The following is a 20,024-nucleotide window of genomic DNA, read 5'->3' as shown; positions in this document are numbered from 1 at the left end:
CCCGCCGTGCCCCGCCATTGGGGGAAATCGGAGTCATTACGGCAGCACAGGGGCTCCTTGCAGTCCGCGGCGCTGCCGGTAGCGTACTCCTGTCATTTAAAAAAAGATAAGACAATTGCTTATTTACAAATAATTGAGTCTCACGAGTGATTCTTTCAACATGAACAAGGGCGCCATTTCATTAAATAAAATACATATTTTAACCATATCTATTATATACACACACACACAAAAAAAAAAGATATCGACATTTCAAGTAACCCATTTTAGAAATAACAGCTAATTTAATCCAACAAATATAACAGGACTGTTGATAATGAAAATTCTCAGTGGACTGGATGACGACTTGATGCAAATGATGCAGGCTTACTTTGTCCCAGTGGATGTCTGTGAGAAACAGAACCCTGCTCTGTGGCGAGCCGGGTTTAGGCGGCACGGGCGGTGTAACGGGAGGTTTGGGGTCCTTGGGCAAGGTTATGTTCCACGACTCGTAGATGTCAAATTTGCCGCAAGGGGGGCCCAGTAGCAGGCCGCACGCCTCCGACGGCCACAGCAGGGACTCCTGTAAGGCCCGGATGAAGTCTTCCCGAAAAAGCTCAGTGATGTTACGACACACCTGCTCGTCGGCCAGGTGGAGGCGGATGCAGGCCTCGCCCACGGCGTAGGCCACTCGCTCTTCGTTTATGTCACTCTGGAAGAAAAATAATAAGTCACTAAATCCAACACAAGGACTGGACGTTTCAAATCTACTAAATGTCAACTAAATATTGAAATATTGACATTTGATGAATTTAACGGCATATCATTTGATCTCACACTGGTTGGGAATCACTGCTTTGAAAAAAATGCATAGTGTGCCCTTGCATGTCGCTTCCTTGTTTCACTGTCTTTTAAAAGATTGGTTGCAAAAGTACTCACATGTTCGAGTCTATAATCTATGCTCGAGAATCTATACTCTAGCACAATTGCGTAAAAAAGTGCCATGTTGTCTGTGAACTTTGTGTTCAAATCTCGGTTTGGGAGCAAAAGTAAACAGAAAAATCAATACTAAAATAAAGTACAGATACATGAAAAATCTACTCGAGTAGACTAAGTATTTGAGTATCTGCAGTCAAGCCTTACCAAGAGCGCCACATCCAGGAGGGTGAAGAGGACTTGACACACGCGGCACGAGATGTTGGTCCAGTTAAATTTCAACATTGGCAAGCGGAGACGCTCGACGACAAGCTGCGGCTGACCCGAGATCAGAGTCGGGTGACACGAGGCAGTCAAAGGAAACACGAAAAACAGCGCGCAGGTCAGCAGTCCGAAGCGGAACTGCGGCAAAAGCAACTGTGTCATATTGTTCTCGTGCAAGCCTTCCAACGTCCCGGCGTTGACCAAACAAAAACACAGAGAGTCGCTTAGGGGTGAAGAGGAAACATCTTCATGATTGTAGTGGTGAAAAAGAGCCAAGTGGAGAAATGACGAGCTAGCAAACTTTTAGCAGGTAACTGAAGATAGTGCGGACATACGGGAGCTTCGTCGTCGTCTGAACCCTTGCGAGGCTTGCAACAAGAAAAACAGCAGCAACAAAAAAAAAAAAAAGTTGTGAAATTCTTGCCGTCATCCGCTGGTGGCTGCGGCTCAGCCGAGCGTCCGCCGACAGACTCCTCTTAAAGGAAGTCAGTCAGCTGATTGGTCATGTGACTCACACGTGAGTGACATTGCTTTGAAACCACTGCGCGTATGACAAATGATATCAATTCTTTAATACTCGTCGTCTTGACGACATATGTATCGCGTTCAAAGACCTTAGCTTAGCACAACAAACACACAATCGAGATGTGTTCCCATAGCTTTGAGCCAAGATATAAAATCCTCATTTTGTTTTATTTGGACAAGAGGCAATTAAAAGCCTTACAGAGAGTTTTTCAAATCTCGTCCAGCCCTGTCCTGAATACAGTTCAAAGACAAGATATTTATCTTCAAACTGACTTTGAACACTCATTATGAATTGAATACGTGCACAACTTTCCAAAAAGGGAAGGGAAAGTTAAGGAATGGTCTAAAAATATTTTTGGGACGATTCCATAGCTGAACTGTAAACTAGGTATCGTAAAGCAGAAAAAATAGCATAACAATGGCAGTATATTTGTCACGCGATTTGAGTGTAAGTGTACAATTATTTTGACTGGAAAAAACGGATATGAGAAATGATCAGTCTCGGTATCTGTGTCTGACTGGGCTTTGGCATCATCCCGTGGCATCTAGAGGGCGTTACACATTTGTTTGCGAAGCAAAAATATGGTAAGAACTGAAAATCGTGAGTTTTTTAATTGGATCCCTGAAAATTGGGTTTACAGAATAAATGGTGAATTCGTGAATAGAGAACCGTGAATGGGCTGGAGTTCATTAGAAGCATCCCTGTCTAACTTTTTTTTGGTTTGTTTTGAGGGGTGGAGGGCATGGTTGATTGCACAGTGTCCTGCCGGCCCCCCTGGGCCGTGACAGATAGTTGTCGGTGGGGACGAGGGGGAAGGCTATCTGGGAAATAATCTGTCCACGCGTTAAGCTGCTTTATCCCCGCCGAGCCGAGCCGACTGCTGCGCCTCCGGTTCACGGACAAATCACACGAGCGGGAGAAAAAGGGAATCTCATGGTGCGAGTTTGACAAATTATTTTTTCCATCTTCAGCGTTGCGTGGAAGAGAGACTCGACTGGAGCGGCAGAAGCAGAAAAAGTCGCCGCTGAGGCAGACCACAAGTACATACTTGGATCGGAACCAAGGAGGGAAACTGGCAAAGGTGGTTTGGGCATGGAACATACGACACTTTGGATATTCTTGATAACTACTTACGTCTTGTCAGGTAAGACTTTTCATCTCATTTTAACTTCCAATAGTAGCTTTTACAACTAGAGTTAGTTTTGTCCCATATTTGTGATCTATCTATCTATTGAATCTCCTTTGCATATGTGTTCCTAATCTAATGGTACGTGTACATGTCAGTGTAGATGTGTGTTGATACTCAGTAACCGTTTAATAGGCAGATTGTGGGTAAACTCTGGAGGTGTGAGAAACTCATTTTTCATAACGGTGTAAAGCGTTTTGAGTACCCGAGGTCGAAAAGCGGTATACTGTAATATCCCATTTACCATAACCATCAATATGTGTTTTCTTCCTTTTTACAATGTTCTCCTGGTAGCCCAGCGCCAAACACATTGATGTATGCAAAGACTGTAAGAGCAATGATGTCATGGCATTGCCTCAAAAGCACTCACTAAACGTTCGGTCAGATTGCTTTGTGGCCACCTGAGAGTTCATTTTACTTAGATTTTACTATTTTTTTCATTCGTATTATTATTTGTATCTAAAATAGCAGTCAATCACATTGGGCTGTTCACAGCCACATTTTATATGCAGAAAAAACTCAAATCTTGCCTCTGGCCTTCCTGTTAGCGCACCTGATGATGAATCAGGTTACACTAATATGTGGTTGAAGAACATTATTCTCATGCATTTTACTGAATGGAGGGACGAGACCTGTGGCAGGATCCCCCAAAAAGTAGGGTAGAGGCGGTGGGGCTGTTTATGTAACGACAATAGTGGCTGTGTACGGATGTGTTGAGCTGTTGTGACATCTGCTCTGATTGCTTTTTTTCACTCAGAGTCGCCCATAATGCCCTCTCCATGCCAGCTGAGCAGTAATTTGCTCGTGCGTTTACATGTGTACATTCCCCTCTGTGTTTGTGCATGCATGTGTGTGTGTGTGCGTGTGTGTGCGTGTGTGCCGTGTGTTGAAGGACAGGGATTAGAGATGCACACGGAGGGTGAGACTACAAAATCGCTGCCAAATCCCAGACCGCAAACGTCTTCACCTGCTTGATGACCACTCGTGCTCGTTCCCTCCACTTTCTGTTTTGCAGTCATTTGCCTCTGGGGACTGACAAACTAACTTAAATTTCGTCATAATCCACAGTTTGGATCACCCAGACGAAAATAATCCAGGACAACCAGCTCTTCTTGTCCTCTTCCTCACCCCATTATGTTGCCTTGCAGACCCATTTTTATGATTGATGAGTGAGCCATCTTCTTACCCCCCCCCAGCCCCAACATCCTCCTCTGACATTTTGCACTCATCATGTCTCCTCATCTCCTCTATTTCTCTAAATTCATGTCCCCAAACAGCAACAAGAGTCATGCTAATCCTGTGAGCTGGCCTCCCTGAACGCAGGCCAAGTGCACACTCCACGCCGCCACACAGATTACATGCAAACATGCACACAGGCACTCCCAAACAATAACAGATTAAATTGTATGTTGTGATTTGGGGGGGGGGGCCTGTATTTCAATCAGTTAAAATGGGATCATGCAAGGGATGTAATTTGGCAGAGTGGTTGTCACAAATGTGTTTCATTCTTGCTCTATATGCTGCTGCTGCAGTGCAATCAGTTGCTTTTAGAGATAAGAACTGGAGTGGGGAAATCACATGATATGGTGGCGGTCAATGTCATAAACTGAAAGTAGGTTTTAGTTTGCTATGTGTGTCAGCATGCATTTGTGCGTCATTCTGTGGAAGACAGTATTCATTATGCGTCAGGTTCCTCACCAGTAAATTCCACACAAGCACAGCGTGTTAATCCGCGATCAATCACAGATTTGATGGCACAGAGATTAAAGAGTTAATCTGGCCTCACTCTCTCTTTTCTCTCTCGTCTTCTCCTTTTTCAGAGCTGGTAATGTATTTGGAAAAAGTCACTTTCAAACATTCTACTTTTGTAACCGCCCATTCACTTTTTGTTTCCCCACCAACAAAGACATGCTAGTAAAGACCAGCAATGATGTCACAATTCGATTGTTCCAATGTCATGCCCCCATACTACTTCTGACATGTACAGTGGATATAAAAATCTACCCACCCCGGTGACATTTTAAACACTACCCCCCCCCCCCCACCCCCACGGTGTATTCTTGAAGAATCTTTTATGTTTACAAGGAGTTTGTTTTTTATCAACAACTGGCCTTGAAGTAGAGCTGATGAGGACTGGTTGAAGGCCACTGGATAGCTGTGCAACTCATCTTTCTCCATGAGCAGAATGAGACCTTACACTCCTCCCTTGTCTTTCGACAGAAACAATGCATTGACACTTTATAAGACTGATTTTTTTTTTTTTTAATGCAACAGCTCATGTAAATAATTGGACTCGTTTAATAGGACTCGTTCCATGTGTGTTGCACGTGTAAAACAACATGGGCATTGTTGTGCCCGGTTCCCATGCTGCTGCTGTTTTTAGGTCATTCTGGCTCATGAGGTCATTTCCCATCCTCTTAAACAATAGAAGAATGAATGAATAGACCTGGTTGGAGAGCCGGAACATGAAAAATCGTGACGTCGGGTGCGTGTGTGCTTGAATGTTTGTGTGTGTTTGAGAGTACCAAGATAGGACTCACTGCGCTTCATCTAAAGCCTCTAATCAGCACCACACAGTTTACTCGGGAATTTTCAGAATGTATATGTGGTGATGCATTTTAATATGAATAATCTCCACCCACAAACCGCTTTATCTCGGTCCAGTTGACAATAGGAAGAAGGCATGCTGTCACACAATTCACGTTATTAGTGTGAGAAAGCATCCATGGCTGAGGTTGGACTGAGATTAATATTTGCTTGAAAATGTGACATATACCTTTGATGGAGAAAGACAAATTGAATATTATCATGTTTCAAAGTTTCATTTCAGCATACGCTTGATGGACCTCGAACGCTATGTTGTCACAACTTGTACACAATGGAGCACACAGAAAAAAGGGCCAACTTCAGCTGAATGAAGCCAAGGCCTCATTAACTGATAATATAGACAAGAAGGTTCAACTTCGGGAGGGCAGCATGACAAGATGTCCTTCAGTTTGTTACAGTGTCTCAATTCATGCGAAATCTACCCATTGAATTAACAAGGTATCCATTGTTTGCACCGGTGTCCACTGAGGGGCATATCGGTGGGCTGGGCTCGGATGCGCAACATGCAAATAAGGAGGAATGTTTTTCTGATAGGTTACTTGTATTTTACATATCCTGTGAATAAAAAGTGGTCAGCGGGGGTGCGAAGGTGGGGTTTTGATTGAGAGGCAGCACGACTTGTGCTGCCTTTGAGGAACTTGCCCCCTTTGCTGACCAGCAAAAGACAATCTGATCCTGAGCTGAGTCGAGTCTTTTCATTCAAAGTTCAAGATGTTCGGGTGAATTCCCTGACAACCTTGTATACTAAATGCATTATTACCTACAGTATGCACATGTAGGTTTTCAATGTAGGTACAAGAGGCCATTCAAGCATATCGCAATTTAAACCACAATATTTGGTACATCTATGCACAAAGTAATCCGTTTTGTCTTTACAAAGATGCTAATTGACTGTTGTTGATTGACAGTCAATGTGGTATTAAGTCAAAAATATGGTACATAGATTATTTCACTGCACGAGAGCTGTTTCCATTATTCGGGCGGACTGGTGTTGCTAAATAAGGAAACCACGATTAGACTGTGCATATCTTGTTGTGGTCACTGAATCACCATAGCCCCTTTCTCCGAAACATGAATACAAATATTTAAACACTTGTCTAATAGTAATGCGGTTTAACAAGAGTGCAGAGCTTAAAGTATGTCTGCGATTTCTGGCTGGGGTGTTTGTTTAAGGCTTAACCGTGTCAGAAATGAGAGCAAAAACGTCATGTACACATCAATAAGCCGCCATTAATATACAGTAATGGAAATATTGAACTTGCATGCTGAACTACAATATGTGGCTGTTATACTAAATAAACTCATTTATCAGTTTGTGTAAAATGTCTTGTACACACATACTGTACGGTAAATCATCATATGTGGGACGTCTGGTACTTATGATAGGATGACGACAAGACATAAACAACTTGATATGATGTGACGTGCGTGTGTGAAAATGGGCGCAGCCGTTGTTTGAAGCATCGTTTGTTCAGTGTGCCATCCTTGCGCTCTGCCAGGTTGCATTATGAATCAATCAGCAGGCTAGCTGCTTAAAAGTAAGACCACTCACACACTTGCTCACTCACTCTGTCTGGCCATGCAGCGCCAGAAAACACGTGAGTGAAGTACACTGGGTGAAGTGGGGGAGGCTCTGGAGTGGATTTGTTCCAGAGGATCAGTCAGGTAGTGGGGACAGTCCTTCACAAATCGCACTTATTTATACCTTACTGTAATCCATAACCTTTGACCTATCAGTCCGCTGCTGACCACGCATTGTCTGGAATATTGCTGCCATTTAGTTAGTTCCTTGACACCATGGTTGAAAATGTCTGTTTCTTTTTTGTGTTACAGGAGGGAATGGCCAAACTGTAGAAATGGATGATGGGAAATCAGGGTACCTGGGTTCCAAGGTAGATCTTCGCTGTCGCTTCATCAACAGCTCGCCGCCTGTCAAAATCTCACAGGTACTTGCCCACTTAGGCAGCTCAGCTCACAAAGGGGCCCCGAATAAACACTTTAGTTGATATTAGATGTAATCATCTAAAATTTCAAAGGACAGACGATAGACGGTCACGATTCAGGATTGTTTGATTACAAAAACATCACATGCTGCTGTTTTTATAATAAAGTTCCCATTATTGGATACTGTCACAGTGTACCAAAAAATACCCAATAAAGATGATTTAATTCACGTTGAACTGCAAATGGTTCAACTTGGGGATTGTATTTGGTACATCTATGCACAAAGTAATCCGTTTTGTCTTTACAAAGATGCTAATTGACTGTTGTTGATTGACAGTCAATGTGGTATTAAGTCAAAAATATGGTACATAGATTATTTCACTGCACGAGAGCTGTTTCCATTATTCGGGCGGACTGGTGTTGCTAAATAAGGAAACCACGATTAGACTGTGCATATCTTGTTGTGGTCACTGAATCACCATAGCCCCTTTCTCCGAAACATGAATACAAATATTTAAACACTTGTCTAATAGTAATGCGGTTTAACAAGAGTGCAGAGCTTAAAGTATGTCTGCGATTTCTGGCTGGGGTGTTTGTTTAAGGCTTAACCGTGTCAGAAATGAGAGCAAAAACGTCATGTACACATCAATAAGCCGCCATTAATATACAGTAATGGAAATATTGAACTTGCATGCTGAACTACAATATGTGGCTGTTATACTAAATAAACTCATTTATCAGTTTGTGTAAAATGTCTTGTACACACATACTGTACGGTAAATCATCATATGTGGGACGTCTGGTACTTATGATAGGATGACGACAAGACATAAACAACTTGATATGATGTGACGTGCGTGTGTGAAAATGGGAGCAGCCGTTGTTTGAAGCATCGTTTGTTCAGTGTGCCATCCTTGCGCTCTGCCAGGTTGCATTATGAATCAATCAGCAGGCTAGCTGCTTAAAAGTAAGACCACTCACACACTTGCTCACTCACTCTGTCTGGCCATGCAGCGCCAGAAAACACGTGAGTGAAGTACACTGGGTGAAGTGGGGGAGGCTCTGGAGTGGATTTGTTCCAGAGGATCAGTCAGGTAGTGGGGACAGTCCTTCACAAATCGCACTTATTTATACCTTACTGTAATCCATAACCTTTGACCTATCAGTCCGCTGCTGACCACGCATTGTCTGGAATATTGCTGCCATTTAGTTAGTTCCTTGACACCATGGTTGAAAATGTCTGTTTCTTTTTTGTGTTACAGGAGGGAATGGCCAAACTGTAGAAATGGATGATGGGAAATCAGGGTACCTGGGTTCCAAGGTAGATCTTCGCTGTCGCTTCATCAACAGCTCGCCGCCTGTCAAAATCTCACAGGTACTTGCCCACTTAGGCAGCTCAGCTCACAAAGGGGCCCCGAATAAACACTTTAGTTGATATTAGATGTAATCATCTAAAATTTCAAAGGACAGACGATAGACGGTCACGATTCAGGATTGTTTGATTACAAAAACATCACATGCTGCTGTTTTTATCATAAAGTTCCCATTATTGGATACTGTCACAGTGTACCAAAAAATACCCAATAAAGATGATTTAATTCACGTTGAACTGCAAATGGTTCAACTTGGGGATTGTTTTTTTTTTTAGGACGTAATTTGAAAAGCCCAACGCAGTGTGTCACATCTCCATTCTGTACCTTCACAGGTGACATGGCAGAAACTGGTGAACGGCACGAAGCAGAACATGGCTATCGCCAACCCGTCCCTCGGAGTGTCCGTGGCCCCGCCCTACAAGGACCGCGTCACATTCAAGAACGCGGCGGTGAGGCGTCGAACTCCGACCCTTGAAGACACCACCATCACCTTCTCCTCGCTGCGTCTGGCCGACGAAGCCACTTACATCTGTGAATACACCACCTTCCCTGCTGGCAATAGGGAGAACAAGGTCAACCTGACTGTATATGGTGAGAACCGCCTGCATGTACAAAGCAGTGTCGCCAACTACTGGCCTGGCATGCGTATTACAACATTTTTATTTAATGAGATTCAATATAATGATAAAGTGTGTTGTTAGAATGAATCTATCAATGAATATTCGTCTCGATTGTTCTTTTTTAAAAATTAACAGTCATTCCTTAATTGTTGTCTCTCAGCCCAAATTACAATCTGTTTTCTGTGTGGAGTTCCATGTATAGGCAATAAATTTCATCCAATCATTGTTTAGTTCGCCCAACCACTCAGATGAGTCTGTCCACACCCACGCTGGTGGCTCGCGCATCCAACCTGAAGACGCCAGTGGCGACATGCATCTCTGCCAATGGAAAACCACCTGGTGTCATCAGGTGCGTGTTCATTTTAAGACTTTCAAATTCAACGTGCATGATTTTTTTAAACCTGAATTGTATCATATATTTTTTTTTAAATTTAATCTCTTTAGATGTTAAAATGCTTCTCCTGTGAACAGGTGGGAGACGAGGGTACCTGGTGAAGTGACCACCCGCGAATACAGAAACTCAGATGGCACCTTCACAATTCAGAGCGACTACATTCTGGTGCCGAGCAGGGAAACGCACAAAGAGACGCTCACTTGTGTCACCTCCTACAACGACGAGTTGTTCACCGATAGTGTTACCCTCGACATTCAGTGTAAGTCATCCTCTTCCCAAAAATGTGGTTTTTTTTTTTATAGTTTGTGTACTGCAACGGTTCTCAAATTAGGGTCCCACAAAACAATTAACACAAAATATGATGGTGTATCATTTTTAAAGTGGAACTGGCACACCAGTAAAACAAACAAATCTCAACTTGCTTCAACATAGTCCGTTGGCACCAAGATGGTGGCAAAGCACTATTTTGTCTCAATGAAACTCCTCATCTCACTTCCACATTGTTTATTGACACCAAGATTTCACGAGAGGGTAGCAAAATGCTATTTTTGTTTGAATGAAACTTCTCAACTCACTCAACGTAGTTAATTGACACCAAGATGCCGCTAAAGTAATCCGTTCCAAACAGACATTTGCGAATAAGGGAACCGCAAAAATGTGCAGGTTCAGTGTCAATCGCCTTGATTTCGTTCCTCCGGGCTCCTTTCGTGTCATAGTCATAATGATGCAAAAATAAATGGATCGTTCTTGTTCATGTGTGCACTGCAGATGAACCCGATGTTCTGGTGGACGGCTACGATGGAAACTGGTACCTGAACAGAGAGAACGTGCAGCTGAGCTGCCAAGCCGACGCCAACCCGGCCGTTTCCCTGTACCAGTGGAAACTGTGAGTGAAGAGGATTTAAAAAAAAAAAAAGAATAATCTTTTTTTTTTTTCTCTTGCTGAGTTTCTCACTGTGTTTTCTTTAGGATAAACGGCTCCATGCCGAGCAGTGCTGAGATAAGAGACAACATCCTCATCTTTAAAGGGCCGGTTACATACGATCTGCAGGGTACTTACGTGTGCGATGCCACCAACAGCATCGGGACCAGATCGGGCTTCGTGGAAGTCAGCGTTATTGGTAAGAGACCACTTTACGTTAGGTCTCAAGAGCCAGAGTTGATCTCGATTGATGTGCGTCTTCTTTTCAGACAAGCCACTCCCGCAGATAGCGACGGGTGATGTCATCAGCGTGGTGGCGTTATTGTTGGCGGCGGGCGTGCTGATGGGAATCACCATCACAGTGCTGGTGCTCAAGATCAGAAGCAGGAAGGATGATACCTCGTATGTACTGTCAAGATTTTCGTGACGGACTGATCAACGTGTGACTCCTCAGTGTTTTTTAAATCTAGATTTATTCATCAAAAACTACAAAAACTAACACGTTTTTGTTTTTTTTAAACAAAAATGACTCGATGTTGTTGAATACACTCTTTATACTGTTTACTGTCTTTCTTTTTGCTCAGAGATGACTCTCCATCGAGGAAACTGTCCCAGCCGATACGCAAAAGAGCCGCGGAAGATATTCAGGTATACGTCGGCTCATTGGTCACCACATTAGATACAATTGCACATGATTAATACATCCAATCATCAATAGTCTGCATTTATAGACAATGAGGTGGAGGTATAAATTTAGTTCTGTTTTAGGATAAATGTAGAGTATATGAATACAGACTTTCGAAAACTAGATCTGCTATTTAGAGCAGTGATTTATGTTGTATTTCACAATACAAAGTTGTCATAACACACACAAAGCAAACACAATGAACCCCCTTTCGTTGCCTTGGAGGCAATACTCACATACTTTTTCCACATATAATTTTACCCCTCCCACAACCTTAAACACATTTGAAGTTAGTACAACACACTGGCGTAGTTTTTTTTCCAAGTAAGAGGCGAGGCGTGCTCGCTTCAAGCGGTTTAATGGTCAATCAAGCGCAATAATTCCGTTTTCATCCATCGCTGCTCCAAAGTTCCAAATGACTGCTCTCCTCACCTGTCCACAGCATTCGGGGCGTTTCTACGAGGAGCTTCCGAACACAGCGGACTACGTGAGCTACAGACTAGCCTGTAACAAGGAGGACTACCCGGAGCCCTACTCCCCGCCCATTAACCCCGCCGTGTCCTTCCTGCCCCAACACCCCTACCACTCTCCACAAGCCACTACGACCACGGGCAGCAGCAGCAGCACCAGCTCATCCAAGAACACCTTCTCTCCACCCTCGCACTCCTCCGCCATCTTTAAGTATCCCTCAGTACCAGGCCTGTCCTCTCCTCCCCCGGGGGTGGGGGCGTACACGTTCCCCAAAGAGCAGTACGTGTGAACCGACGGGGTGGCCACGGTGATCTGAAACAGAACAACACAAACTTTTTCCAAGAAAACTCTACTTGGACTACTTGGCAGTTTGTTTTTGGACTGTCAGCAACACTTGGGGGGAGTAATGCAGCTTTCGGACTACTGTTTTTGGGTCCGCTTCTACACACATCTACTCCCCTTGTGTCCCCATGTCCCAATTTTCATGAAAGGGAATATTCTCCCAGCCAAATTACCTGTTTTATAGCTGTCCATGACAAATTTTAATTGCTAACGGAATCTTTTAATGTGGCTAAACTACCCTCTACCACGCTATCTTTTTGTAAGAAAAGAATAAAAAAAAAAAAATGAATCGTACAAAAAGTTATATTTCATAATTTATGTTGAATAATCACTGTCTTCATCCTGCACTGTAATCGCTGATCGTTTCCAACGCTGAATCCCAGCATACCTCACCTTTGACGTCCCGGTTCATTGTGTTTGTATTTTGACAAGACATTTTTATTGACGGAGATTTATCTCTTTTTTTTTTGACATTTATAGAAAAAAATGTGCGTTTATGTGTTTTAGTATTCATTGACACCGGTTGTTGGATGAACTCTGAATTTTTTTAGTATTTCAATTAAAAAAATAAGCAAGAGCCTCGTGCCACTGGTGTTGTCGCTTTTCGCAAAAACTTTAAGCATGAATGTGTGGACCCAAAATATTTGATTGCTAATGGCAGGAATTATCCACCTGTCCATTTTCTAGAACACTACTCCCCTTCACCACTTTTAGCCAGTGAGTGCATTTATTTAGTTTTAACTTGAGCCTCGTGACAATGGATGTGGTCATTGCCAAGTGTCTGATACTGATCAGTGGCCTATATTCATCTGAGAGAGACATCTCACCTTACCTGCTAAGGCTTCCACTTAGTAGCCCCCTCCCACTCCTCTCTTGTTCTCCTTCGACTCCCAATAATCTTTAAGGATAATTCTTCCCGGCAGGATTAGATATTACCCCAAAATTAGCTTTTAAATGCTTAAATATGGGAAGAAAAGAACAGTCGTGACTGCTTACGAAAGCCGAATCCAAATCCCATCAGTTGTTATACTGCTCTGCGGTGCCCCCAACGACCTCCCAAATGAAAATCCAAAATGTATATGTACAATTCCACCAAAGGAGATTAAAGGTGGGGGCAAGTGGTCTCATTCGGCAGATTATCATTTAATTGTTTAGGTCCTCGCATAAATCGTGCGTCCCGAAACAAAATGAGCAAAAGGAAATCAAACATATAAATCCCCTCTAATCCCCATTGTGTGCATCCTCCGCAGCAGATTGGAGCCAAGATAAAAACTGCTGTGAGTATTATGTGGTGGAATGTTCATGTTGCGTCCCTGCTTGCCATTACCGTAAAATACAGGTGTATGTGGACCTGCCTTGTATAATGGATGAGCACAAAGTATCACCAGTGTCATTCTAACCCAACAGGAGAAAGACAGAAGAATGGAGAGAAAGGAAAAACGCATGAATAATTGAGCCCAAATCAGTTGACTTCATCCCTCCCTACTCTCAGGCTACTCCAAAGTCAACAACGCCTGCAACTGGGTTCTTCTGGAAACTTCTAGATGAGAGCGAGGGAAGAAGAGGAATTCATTTTGCCTGACCTTTAGATAATTCTTATCTGTTTTGTGGGAAAAAAAAATGTTGCTGGACTGAAGATCATGATGATACCATGCTGGCCCAACTGGTAGGGCTGCTTTTTCTGCTTTACTCTGCGAATTGTAAGTATGAAGAATATCTGTATCATAGGATTTCAACGGTGTTTCCTTATCATTTTAATCTGCAGTAATATTAGTTGCTTATCACAGGGTTTAAAAATATATATGCCAGTAAATATAGTTATATTGTCCGTCTACATGTTTTGCTGCACCATTTTAACTCAAATATCTGTCACGGAAAAAAGGACAAAAGCATATTAAGGTGTTTTTATTTTAAATCCTTTAAGGCTGTGGCTCTCAAACTTCGTTTGTTACCACCTCCAAGAATCAATGACTCTCCAAGTACCACCATTATGACCCACAAAATGCAGAAAGGATAGACACAAAATATATACACTGCAAATAAAATTGTGATGAATGTTCTGCTTTGTGACTATGTAGCAAATACTTTGTAGTCGTAAATGCAATGACTCCCGTAAACGTCGAATGCAATGAATCCTGTAACTGAACACTGGCGATAAACAACACCACTGCCTCTCTTTCTTGCACACGTTTGCATGCATGTGTGTGTCTTCTCTTCTCCCAGCGCAGCCCATCAATGGGGAGGTGGTGTACCGGGATACCAGTGTGTACGGTGTAGTGGGCAAAGCCGTGATCCTGGAGTGTGGGTCCACCTTACCTGACATGTACATATGGAGCTTCACCAAACCCGGCACTGAAGCCATCAAGGCGGTGGTGTACGACTTGGGCCACGGTCCCAAGATCCAGAAACTGGCCCACACGCTCGGGCAGGTGACGGTCATCTTGAAAAGTGCCGACGTCAGCATCGACAAGCTTCCCGTGGTTGCTCAGGGCCTCTACACATGCCAGGCCTTCTATGACATAGAGAACTTGCCCGTTGTCTACTACTACTACGTGCACCTCACAGTTCGAGGTAAGGCCAATTGCCGTTGACCACACAGAGTAATTTACAATGTCCCGTCACAGTAATAGGAAAAACTGCATCATTTTTAATATCTTGGCTACCTCATCCAGCTTCATAAAAGAGTCAAAGTGTAAAAAATGGCTCTTAATAAGACACAATACGTGCACCTCACAGTTCGAGGTAAGGCCAATTGCTGTTGACCACACACAGTAATTTACAATGTCCCGTCACAGCAATTGGAAAAACTGCACCATTTTTAATATCTTGGCTACCTCATCCAACAAGAGTCAAAGTGTGGAAAAATGGCTCTTAATAAGACACAGTGCTTAACGTGGCTATTATTTAAATAGGAAAACCGCTAAAGACTGACAGACGAGCTCACAAGTTGTTTGTTAGACTCTCCCGTCCGAGAGAAATATGTTAATTTGTTGAAAGTATTACTAATCATAGGCAACCCGGTGGGGTAGCAGTGAGCACATGGCTAACTAATAGTACTGTAAATAGAGCCAAGCAATTGGATACATCCTTCTAGTTAATAGAAAATCCATTTATCGAACATTACAAACGTGTACAAAACGGAATGGTCGTGAGACAACATAGGCAAACGTGACCCGCCGTGATTTCCGTGGATGCCCCGTGAGATTTTTAAAATGTGTACGTGGTCTCTTTGGCATATTTTGGTCCAAAGAGATGGATCAGTGATTTAGTAATTGTCATGATTCTGTTTGTGACCAACAGGTGGCACTGTAGGGCTCTCCCTGCAGCTGCACACCTGCTGGTCGTTAGGTAATTATGGCTTTAAAAGGACTCCCGGCGCAACCACTCGGTGTCGGTTCATTATTTGCTTCTGTCATGTTAGTTGCTGTCATGGTTTCTGTTGTTTTGGTGTTTATCAATTTGTTTTTTGCTTATGCCATGGTTTTGTTTGCTACTTTGGATTCGTTTTGTTTTCCAGACTTTGTGTGTTCTTGACTTAGTTTCCTTAGTATTTTAACACAATTTGTCAAGTTCACCCTGCTCCTGCCTGCTTTTTGGGGTCTACCACCACCTCGCCACGTGACAGTAATTGACAGACAACTAATGATCAAACATTTATTGAGTGGTAGTACTGCTCACACTTGATCACCAATAGAGACAATAAGGATGCTTTTGCCATCTGTAGTTCCAGTAACAAAGCCACACCTCTTGTTGAGCGATGGCTCGCCAGTGGAAGGATCAACGATATGGCTGCGATGCAATCTGGACAACGGAACTGGCCCCATCCAGTATGCGTGGCAACAAGAAAACCATCACGGAAATGTCTCGGTGTTCGCGCAGGGCGGCACCGATGTGGTCAACGTGACGGAGGTGAACCGTAACCACACGGGCTGGTACCGCTGCCTTGCCAGCAACGCCGTCAACAGTGAGCGCTCTGATCGGATATGGCTGGAGATTATCTGTGAGTACAGATCATTTTTTGTGGAACAATTCCAACAACTTTGGTGAGAAACGCCACTTTGAATATGTCCGCTGATTTAAAAAAATAATGATAATAAACTAATTTCTTCCGCAGTTGGTCCGGACATTCCCCATATCGAGGTGACGCCTTACACGGTGACCGAGAGAGGTTACTCGGCCTTGGAAAGAGAGACCGTCTCTCTGCAATGTCGAGCTCAGTCCAACCCGCCCAGCCAGTACGTGTGGTTGTACAACAACTCGCAGGTGTACACCGGGCCGCAGCTCACCATCACCAAGGTCCTCCGTATGCACACGGGCGACTACGCCTGCCTGGCGCAGAACACCTACCTCAACACACGATCCAAGAAAACAATCAGCCTGACTGTCTACTGTGAGTCGAAACTTTGCTCCGCCGACAAGAGTTTCGTTGTTTGATTGGCGAGCTCGTGGTCATTTACAGTCCAAGACGAACGCTGAATCTTCACCGTTTCTGATCTTCTCCTCGATTGCAACTGTTCTGATTTCTTTCTTGATCGGACAATTTCCTTGAAAAGTTATCACTTCCAAATCAAAAACACAGCACACTTCCACTCCCCAAAAAACAAACCACACACACATGGATGCGTAAAGAGGCCCTCCAGACCGGTTCTTCCGTTTGGACCTCCGGGGAACTTGACGGAACGCTTTGGCAGGTACTTGCTGTCATGTCACAAGCCATGACAAGTGACAATGACAAGTGGCGATGGTCACCTGTAAGGACCAGCGCTTGCCATTCTCCTGATTTTTGTTTAGCTGATACAGTGTTCCCTCGCTACATCGCAGATCACCTCCCGCTGCCGGGGAACTTGTTTATTTGTCTAGTCTAGATCATAAATCCTTGCTGTTATTGTGGAAATCTGTGGTTCATTACAGTTGTTTTTTTTTTGTTTTTTTTAATGGGTATACAATACAATGATACCTTGATTTATGGGTTGAATGTATTCCACGACCAAGTACGTTGCTTCATTTACTGGTGTAGTTCATCAGTTTTCCTCATTGAAACACCATTGATAATTTCCAGAAATATTTTGGGGTTCCATGTTTTAATGAAATAAAATATAAAGAAGAGAAATAAAGTGGTATCATGAAGTGTAATTAGGTAGAAAGTCACGCTCGTGTTGACGTCTGCCATTACAGGGCGTTTGGTTGCCCGTTAAAGCATGCTCTTAGTTTAGCGTCGTGTCCGCTCTATTCTCCTTGCGAGTGTTTTCATTTGTATTTGTGATTTGTGAACGGGTGAAACTGCATTTTCTCTACATTTTATGCTTGATCTGCTGGCGTGCGTGGTTTAAGATGTTTACCATGTGTCTGAAAAGTGTGTTGCAACATCTTTAAATATGTGGGGTGGTAAAGCTATCTAGCTATTGTAATAATTTTATGGTGTCTATACATCTCGGATTTTCACCTATGGGGGTCCCGCGATGAACGGGGGTTCACTGTATACCCGGAATTGCCAGTTTTATCTTCTCCCCTGTTGTTCTGCATCCTTCACTGCCTTGTTACGCCGCCTCTTCTCCCCACAGATCCACCAGACGGCTCCCCTTCCTGTTCCATGGAGCCAGCCATGAATCACACCTCCCTGAGACTACGCTGCTCCTGGACTGGCGGTTTCCCTTCCGCCTCTGTTCACTGGGCTGAACACTTGAGACGTGCAGGAGAAGATAATGCAGAAGGAGGGCACAACAGTGACATCTTGCTGCCGTCCGAAGACCTGGCTGGCAACAGCAGCTTGTTTACATGCGCGGGTTACCACCTTGCGCTTCAACAATCAATGGAGTGCAGCATATGGGCATGTGAGTGCACCTTTTGAACAATGGTTTGTCCTCTCTGAAACTCTCCTTTTGCAGTCTTGATACCTGATGCTTGTGGGAACATAGCGATACTTTATTAACTAGTCCCAACACAGCATCCCGCACTCAGATCATTAGACACATGACGGCGGTAGCCCCAATTTTGACTCACTTTGTTCAGTTCAAATAAATTTCAGCAAGTGTTTTATACCTCACATTAGACACTGGCACTGACGTTATCACACATCTAATTATCTGATACCGTGTCACTCAGTCAGCTTTTCTTTTCTCCACCAGATCTGCCCCCATCAGAACCCGCGTGTTTAGCCTACGTGACGACCAACAGGCAGTATCTGATGTTGTCCTGCTCATGGGATGGAGGGGCACCCAATGCTTTGGTGTGGTGGGAGGGCCCCAATGGCCACGGCACACCCAGAGAAGAGAACTCCAACATCCTGAACATTCCCTATGGCACTGCCCGCAGTGGAAGACCTTACATATGTCATGCAAAACATCCACTTCTGGGCCAAACCAAGACCTGCGGGCTCACATTGGGTCCGTGCTCAGAGACAAGTATTTGCATCGATGCTACGTGCTGGAAATGGGAAAGGTGTAACTTGTTCCCGTCTATTCACAGAGGCCCCCGTGTTGCTCACGCAGCGCAGGGTCGTGTCGGTGTTTGAGGGGGCTGACGTGCAGCTGTCTTGCAACTTGAGGGCGAACTACCTTCCCACCAGTCATATAACATGGTTCAATAATCACGGTTCGGACATCCGGGACACGTCCAAGTACATGTTACTGCGGACGTCAACATGGGCCAACCTGACCGTGCGAGACACAGATGAGACTCAGGATAGCGGCGAGTACAGGTGCACCTCAAGCAACGCGGTGGGAGGAGCCGACCTCAACATCACACTCGTGGTTAAGAGTAAGATTCTTTCAAATAATATTTCCAAGACACAGCGGCAATGTTCAGCTCTAACTGTTTTCATTCTCAGAGCACCCCATGCCACCCAACGCCACCCTGATCAGGGTGATGTACATCGGCCGCCTGCGGAACGAGGTGGAGCTCGAGTGGCAGATGGAGGGCGATGCCGAGCAAGGCTGGACCGGATTCGTCGTGCAGCACAGAGGGGTGAACGAGCGACCGGGGAGGAGAGCAAGCAACAATGACTCAATGGAGGAAAGGATCGGTGCTGCAGTTTGGCACCATAACGTCATCCAGGATCCCGATGTCAGGATTCACACTGTGGGCAGGCTGACACCCACCGCAAACTACCAGTTCCGGGTCATAACTTTTAACCACAGAACCGTGGGACACCCCTCCGCTACAAAAACGCCAGGTAGATTCAAGAAAAAATTCTAGATTGGCACACAGTAGCGCACAAACATCTGGCAGGCTGAACAATCTCAACAGAACATAATTAGACGTACCCACCTGGGATATATTTTTTTGTGGGGAAAATGATTCAAAGGCAACTGTATGACTTCTTGATTGTTAAAGCTACAGGTGATGAAACTAACAGAATTGGAATTTCCCCCAGGACTCTCTCATAATCCTAATGCCAATCAAGAAATCCTGTTGCCTTATTATGACCTGGATAACTGTCTATATGTGTTTTAGGATTCTTTTAAAAATCACGGGAAAATTACCAAAAATGGCCTTCATGTTGAAATGTTTGACGGTGAAAATAACCATTCTGGATCCACACCAAATTTTAATGGGTTCTTCCACGGCGCCTTCCCCATGTTATTTCCCAGACAAACTGACTGGCAATCTTACCAACAACCCCAGTGAAAACCTACTGGCAGCGGTTCCAAATGTATAACATCGTATTAAATTGAGTGTAGATGCTGTTAATAAGACTGTGATGGATATAATCTGGTGTAACGGTTTAACACTGTTCTTTTTTCTTTATTTACTCAGGTGAAAGACTCATCCCTAAA

General features: G+C 43.9%; 3 protein-coding genes across 4 annotated transcripts in view; 2 read left to right on the top strand and 1 right to left on the bottom strand.

Moving 5' to 3' along the window:
* smpd1 (sphingomyelin phosphodiesterase 1) overlaps nucleotides 1-1,754 on the bottom strand; it is a 4,094-nt gene extending 2,340 nt beyond the window's left edge. Inside the window, exons 1-3 of the mRNA XM_019873211.1 lie at nucleotides 1,123-1,754; nucleotides 371-691; nucleotides 6-89 (exon numbers count right to left, since the gene is read on the bottom strand). Of these exons, the coding sequence (XP_019728770.1) occupies nucleotides 6-89; nucleotides 371-691; nucleotides 1,123-1,341 (624 nt within the window). The 5' untranslated portion in view covers nucleotides 1,342-1,754. The remainder of the gene's footprint in view (nucleotides 1-5; nucleotides 90-370; nucleotides 692-1,122) is intronic.
* A 743-nt stretch (nucleotides 1,755-2,497) lies between these two features.
* Nucleotides 2,498-12,826, top strand: nectin1a (nectin cell adhesion molecule 1a). Of its 2 annotated transcripts, XM_019873455.1 has the most exons (11): nucleotides 2,498-2,598; nucleotides 2,701-2,849; nucleotides 7,332-7,444; nucleotides 9,148-9,406; nucleotides 9,667-9,784; nucleotides 9,907-10,088; nucleotides 10,598-10,715; nucleotides 10,799-10,950; nucleotides 11,021-11,153; nucleotides 11,336-11,399; nucleotides 11,879-12,826. In XM_019873455.1, exons 2-11 carry the CDS (start codon nucleotides 2,798-2,800, stop codon nucleotides 12,194-12,196), a joined length of 1,509 nt encoding a protein of 502 aa, XP_019729014.1. In that variant the 5' UTR covers nucleotides 2,498-2,598; nucleotides 2,701-2,797; the 3' UTR covers nucleotides 12,197-12,826. The 2 variants fall into 2 exon arrangements, with proteins under 2 accessions (XP_019729014.1, XP_019729013.1); XM_019873454.1 differs by lacking the exons at nucleotides 2,498-2,598; nucleotides 2,701-2,849; nucleotides 7,332-7,444 and adding an exon at nucleotides 8,467-8,817.
* Nucleotides 12,827-13,469: 643 nt separating this feature from the next.
* Nucleotides 13,470-20,024, top strand: part of vsig10l2 (V-set and immunoglobulin domain containing 10 like 2) — a 9,036-nt gene continuing 2,481 nt past the window's right edge. Inside the window, exons 1-8 of the mRNA XM_019873370.1 lie at nucleotides 13,470-13,949; nucleotides 14,473-14,820; nucleotides 15,974-16,249; nucleotides 16,364-16,639; nucleotides 17,811-18,080; nucleotides 18,375-18,632; nucleotides 18,715-19,005; nucleotides 19,076-19,420. Coding sequence (XP_019728929.1) covers nucleotides 13,901-13,949; nucleotides 14,473-14,820; nucleotides 15,974-16,249; nucleotides 16,364-16,639; nucleotides 17,811-18,080; nucleotides 18,375-18,632; nucleotides 18,715-19,005; nucleotides 19,076-19,420 — 2,113 coding nt within the window. The 5' untranslated portion in view covers nucleotides 13,470-13,900. The remainder of the gene's footprint in view (nucleotides 13,950-14,472; nucleotides 14,821-15,973; nucleotides 16,250-16,363; nucleotides 16,640-17,810; nucleotides 18,081-18,374; nucleotides 18,633-18,714; nucleotides 19,006-19,075; nucleotides 19,421-20,024) is intronic.

This window comes from Hippocampus comes, unplaced genomic scaffold (assembly GCF_001891065.2).
Source record: "Hippocampus comes isolate QL1 unplaced genomic scaffold, H_comes_QL1_v1.1 scaffold59, whole genome shotgun sequence".
NCBI classification, from domain to species: domain Eukaryota; kingdom Metazoa; phylum Chordata; class Actinopteri; order Syngnathiformes; family Syngnathidae; genus Hippocampus; species Hippocampus comes.
The sequence above is the reverse complement of the archived record's forward strand: the minus strand, read 5'-3'. Positions and strand labels throughout refer to the sequence as shown.

What these genes read in the sequence shown, in the direction of transcription:
- nectin1a (XM_019873455.1), top strand. Translation starts at nt 2,798, where the DNA reads ATGGAACATACGACACTTTGGATATTCTTGATAACTACTTACGTCTTG. An exon ending in AACTACTTACGTCTTGTCAG is followed by an intron (nt 2,850 to 7,331) that starts GTAAGACTTTTC and finishes TTTGTGTTACAG; the next exon opens with GAGGGAATGGCCAAACTGTA. An exon ending in TGTTACCCTCGACATTCAGT is followed by an intron (nt 10,089 to 10,597) that starts GTAAGTCATCCT and finishes TGTGCACTGCAG; the next exon opens with ATGAACCCGATGTTCTGGTG.